This window comes from Ylistrum balloti, unplaced genomic scaffold (genome assembly GCF_031769215.1).
Source record: "Ylistrum balloti isolate Yb309-2 unplaced genomic scaffold, AGI_CSIRO_Ybal_v1 Utg369806, whole genome shotgun sequence".
NCBI classification, from domain to species: domain Eukaryota; kingdom Metazoa; phylum Mollusca; class Bivalvia; order Pectinida; family Pectinidae; genus Ylistrum; species Ylistrum balloti.
This window is the reverse complement of record NW_026781981.1, coordinates 725,195-731,004: the sequence shown is the minus strand read 5'-3', so window position 1 is coordinate 731,004 and position 5,810 is coordinate 725,195. Positions and strand designations below refer to the sequence as shown.

Here is a 5,810-nt window from a genome sequence, read left to right as displayed (position 1 = left end):
TTTCTTGCTCGCTGCATTTAGTTTATAAATGGTTTGTCTAGGTTAGGGCAATTTAATCGAAATAAATCTTCCTGTTTCGTTTTTTAAAAATCTAGAAATCCAATATTATACGGCAGGTTCCTTTGTTCACTACCTATTGGATTCTTTTAAAAGATACCTTTCTTCGTCGTTCACAAAGCATAGGTATGACGTGACTTCGACGAAAAAATTTTGGAAGTATCAGGAAATCTGAGCCATTTTGCTGAACAAGCAATACCATCAAATTCGTGAACGTGGGCATGAACGCCAGCTCCTATGACAGGCTCTGTATCTTGGCATTCCACATCGACTCGTCTACTTCCTAGGTTTTATGTGCGTCGTTCCCAAAATAGCCCAAGATGCGTACACACGGCATACCGACAAGATACGCTGCACATGGTGATGGAACCCTTACAGGTGCAGATTGGGCGTGGGACTGAAGCAAATAACTTCGTTCCGATCGTTTCCAAATACAGCATCCCATCACTTATTTTCATCAGCCTGGACCGAAACACTGGTTTCATTACCAGAAAGATATCTTAACTAATAAAGTAGGTGTACATAATATCTACTCCATATTTTTAACGTGAGTTCCTAATGTTTTGTTAGAATTCAAGAACTGCCTACGCCATCATGGTTTCATGTACGTTATATCCTGAATGACGTCATATTACATACAATGCAGTGTTTGTTCATCAGTTATAACGTACACCAAAGTCCGTTACACCGTCATTATGTAGTATGTTGAGTACCATTCGTTATATTCTATGACGTAATCCCTCACACGGTGTAGTGTAATTACTAGCCAATTCTGATATATATACTTCCGACGTCATATCAAACATTGTGAAGCATACTTTATCTCCGATCGTTATATATACACTATGACGTCATACTATACATTGTGCAGTATAATTCATCATCAGTTGTTATACATACTCTATGACATCGTATCACACATTGTGCAGTAAATCCAATCTTCAATAGTTATTCAAAAGCTATGACGTCATGTCACATATTGTGCAATATAATCGATCGCCAATCATTTATATATATATATATATATATATATATATATATATGTGTGTGTGTGTGTGTGTGTGTGTGTGTGTGTGTGTGTGTGTGTGTGTGTGTGTGTGTGTGTGTGTGTGTGTGTGTGTGTGTGTGTGTGGGTGTGTGGGTGTGTATGTGTGTGTGTGTGTGTGTGTGTGCGCGCTATGACGTCATGTCACACATGGTGTAGTATAATTGATCGCTATTCATATGTTATAACGTAATGTCACCGATTGTGAAATATAATGGATCATCAATCGTTATATGTAAATTATGGCGTCATGTCACACATTGTGCAATATAATTGAGCACCAATCGTTATACATAAGCTATGACGCCATGTCACATACTGTGCAGTGTAATTGATCACCATTGTTATATAAAAGCTATGACGTCATGTCACATACTGTGCAGTGTAATTGATCACCATTGTTATATAAAAACTATGACATCATGTCACATACTGTGCAGTGTAATTGATCATCATTGTTATATAAACACTATGACGTCATGTCACATATTGTGCAGTGTAATTGATCATCATTGTTATATATAAGCTATGACGTCATGTCACATACTGTGCAGTGTAATTGATCATCATTGGTATATAAAATCTATGACGTCATGTCACATATTGTGCAGTGTAATTGATCATCATTGTTATATATAAGCTATGACGTCATGTCACAAACTGTGCAGTGTAATTGATCATCATTGGTATATATAAGCTATGACGCAATGTCACATACTGTGCAGTGTAATTGATCATCATTGGTATATAAAATCCATGACGTCATGTCACATATTGTGCAGTGTAATTGATCATCATTGTTATATAAAAGCTATGACGTCATGTCACATATTGTGCAGTGTAATTGATCATCATTGTTATATATAAGCTATGACGTCATGTCACAAACTGTGCAGTGTAATTGATCATCATTGGTATATATAAGCTATGACGCAATGTCACATACTGTGCAGTGTAATTGATCATCATTGGTATATAAAATCCATGACGTCATGTCACATATTGTGCAGTGTAATTGATCATCATTGTTATATAAAAGCTATGACGTCATGTCACATATTGTGCAGTGCAATTGATCATCATTGTTATATAAAAGCTATGACGTCATGTCATATTGTGCAGTGTAATTGATCATCATTGTTATATATAAGCTATGATGCCATGTCACATATTGTGCAGTGCCATTGACCATCATTGTTATATATCAGCTATGATGCAATGTCACATATTGTGCAGTGTAAGTGATCATCATTGTTATATAAAACCTATGACGTCATGTCACATATTGTGCTATTGCATTATCAGATGTCACGTCACGTTATGCAGTAAAACTGACCATTGTTAAACAGTACACGATACAGTCTATAACATCATAAATAAACCCATATTGCATTATTATAATAAAAAGTCGTTTGTATCCTAGGACCACCCTCTCACTGACGAGCTTCATCCTGCAACGTTATTTTTTCCGCACTGAAAAATTGTATTTCAAAATTTCAAGGGTTACAGAAATCTTACGAACCTTGTTTACCAAGTAAACAACAAAAACACGTGTGATTGTCAGAGGTCGCCGTGTTATATAGGATTGCAATTGTAATGCACCGTGTTGCTTTGGGTTATAAGGTATAACCTAAATCATCAGTAGTCAGGCTTGTGTATAGTTGACTCTGATTACGTGTGACCCCTGCATGCCGTCACACGGTCAAATTTTGGAACAATTATCTTTTAAAATGGACGCCTCCTTTTTCTTTTCCAGAATGGTGATTAAATCTATCGTGGCCTAATTTTTTCATAATTCCGCTCTTACTGCAGGTTAATATTAAGTAGGTATTAATGTCAGCGCCGTGACCCAAATAGATTCATCTTGTGATCCCGCTTCAGAAGTCATGAAATTGCCAAGCATTACATATTCGATCATATGATAATTACGTACTACTCTATTTATAGCGTTTGAGATTTCTGTGTATATGACTGATAAGCTGGTCACAATTCCAAGATTACTCAACTTCCCGGTGTACCACGCATAATTACATGTGAATTAGTCAATGTTTCCCGTACTGGGCGAGCCTGAACGCATACACCACCACACAACACATGACTCAGTCCATGTGAATGAACTATAGTAGGCTGCTATGACGACAGCTATGTTTTCCTTTATTTGGCGGGTCAAGCTATTTTTAGAGTATATTGTGTCGGGGAAAATTTTGTCCCAGTTAAAGCTTTGGGTTTTCATTGGGTATTTCTTGTTCTCACACTGACGTCAGGAAGACATACTGAAATCTGATTGGCTGGCGGATCAGACAGAGACGTCACGCATATCAAAACGGACTGATACAAAGAAAGCGAGTCATTAGCTTGGAGAAGTAGAAGGATAGGGCACGCAGGGACTTATTACCATTGTTTACATTGTTTACCGTTATACAACTGAACTACAGGAATTCAACTACACATCATCATGAATACTGAAGCACAGAGACTCATCACTGTGTCTTTGGGAAAAATACAGGCCTCGCGTTCCCAGCGAGGTGGTATAAACTTACATAAAAACTTACTCGTGGCGTGTGTGCTTCACAAGGCTAGGACGGCTTACATGATGGATAATTTACAAACTATGTTGATGAACAGAAAGGCTCAATCGGAATCAAAATATGCGGAAACACCTGTCACTCAGATAAGTACAAACAATTCCTCTCAAAATTATCCTTGTAGCACAAATACTACAAGCGTGGTTGTACGAGCCAGCCATGACGCGACCAAGAGGTCACGAGAGGAAACGGAGCAGACCACTGAAGCGTGCCGCGATCAGGACAAAGAAAACTCACCACCCAAACGCTTGAGGACTGAATCAAGTGATATCACTGAACAAAAACTGTCTTCAGATTCACAATGCTCAAAATCTACAGAAATGAAGAAATCGTGTAGTTTGGTGATCGTACGAACAAGCAACAATGCCGTGACCCCGATAAGTCAGTGTACGGAACAGCCAAAGGTCACAGATGCTTACGTCAACAGCCAGTCATGTGTGGGGTGTGTAAAACGTAGGCGTTTCAGCACGGACTCGTCAACAACGGATGAGGCGCACGAGGGTGTTAAACGTCCACGTATCGAACGGGTCATCGATTCCAGTGAGGATGTAACAGACTCGGACAGTGTGTTTCTTCCCGACCCCCCTAAGGACCTACACTCCAGGGGCGAGGCAGTGGAGTTGAGTAGGCCACAGCAGGACAATTTACATGCCGTGGTTCAACAGCATGTGCAGCCCGAATCAATTCAAATCACGAACCTTGTTACTATTTTTAATACAGGATTTGGTGGACTATGTGAAAAGAATTTATCAGAAAAGGATCAGATTGTGGACTGTAATAACAACGATTCCAAGGATAGGTTGGACACTGTGACATATTACAACAATGTGCACGGACACAAATTCTCCGTACTGGATAGTTGTAGTACTCAGATGATCGATTCTACAAAGGTTGATGCTGTTCCCATGCCAACGGCCATTGCTGTGTAATGGACCGAGAACTGTAAATTGTAGTTTCTATATTTAGTTGGGACAGGTGCCTAATTAGATAATGAAACAGTTAGATAGACCATATGGCCAGTATGTTGACAGTGCACTTTTTGAAACAATTACAATATTTTTAATATCTTTTGATGAGAAATACGTTCATTGAATGAACAATTAATTGCGTAATCAGGGATTGTGTACATAAACGTCATTGTCCACATTTCGACTATCCCAGTCGGCTTGTTGGATAATTGCCAAGGCTGTGACGTAATTGATCTCATGTTTATTTTAATTTTTAAAGGTCATTTGACAAAAGGGTCCGTCCACCTTAAGTCCTTGTTTATGAATCGGTGACTACATTGGGCACTATTCCAGATAAATGTACTACACAAACAGGATAGTGTATTGTGTCATTTTAGAAACTCTATCACGCGAAAACAACCCATGTGATCTTTGCCTCTGGTTATTTTATTTTTAATAACAATCTGGTATATTTTCAATTCCAAATTTGAAAAAAAAAAATCATGACCAATTAATCAGATCAAGTATGAAGTACAAAGTGTGTACTTGGGAGATTTTGTGTACTACGTCTACCACAGAAGTCGCAGTACGACCCGTGTACTAGATAACCCGACTGTGAAGGGAGCGTTATTTATTGGCTGGACCGGATGTGAATGTGGTGTGTTCGTGAGGCGTGTGGGTGGACTACAATGCTATTGTGTGAAAGAGTGTTTTAGAATGTACGGTCATTGTGAGAAAGTATTTAATATTTATGTCAAAACTGCAGCGATGCTGATATTTAAATGATGAAAAAATACAAGAAAATAAACATAAAAATATTTAAAATATTTTTGTACTTTGTGTTATTAATTTTGTTCTCGGATGTCATTATTATTGTAAAATCATACAAATCGGGGAAAAAAATCTTCACACTTGCATTTCAAAACTTTTCTATTGTCGAAGCTTGGAGTAAGACTGCCTCCATATATACTGGTAACCTCTACAGAAAAGCTACAAAATCGGGAAAAAATTATACATGTTAAGACTTTAGTTGACTGGATAAGGCAGTTGATGCCACTGGTCAGACAGATGTCGTATGTCCAAGCGACTGACTTGTGACGTTTAATGAGTCTAGTGACGTACGAGTACAAGTGACAAAAGAAAACCTCACTTGGAGTGTTACACGAGACTGGGAAC

General features: G+C 38.3%; 1 protein-coding gene across 1 annotated transcript; it reads left to right on the top strand.

Annotated features, from left to right (window-relative positions):
• Window positions 1–3,457: 3,457 nt before the first annotated feature.
• On the top strand, window positions 3,458–5,461 carry LOC132544642 (immediate early response gene 5-like protein). Its single transcript, XM_060208263.1, has one exon. It carries the CDS (start codon window positions 3,558–3,560, stop codon window positions 4,614–4,616), a length of 1,059 nt encoding a protein of 352 aa, XP_060064246.1. The 5' UTR covers window positions 3,458–3,557; the 3' UTR covers window positions 4,617–5,461.
• Window positions 5,462–5,810: the final 349 nt, after the last annotated feature.

What these genes read in the sequence shown, in the direction of transcription:
- LOC132544642 (XM_060208263.1), top strand. Translation starts at nt 3,558, where the DNA reads ATGAATACTGAAGCACAGAGACTCATCACTGTGTCTTTGGGAAAAATA.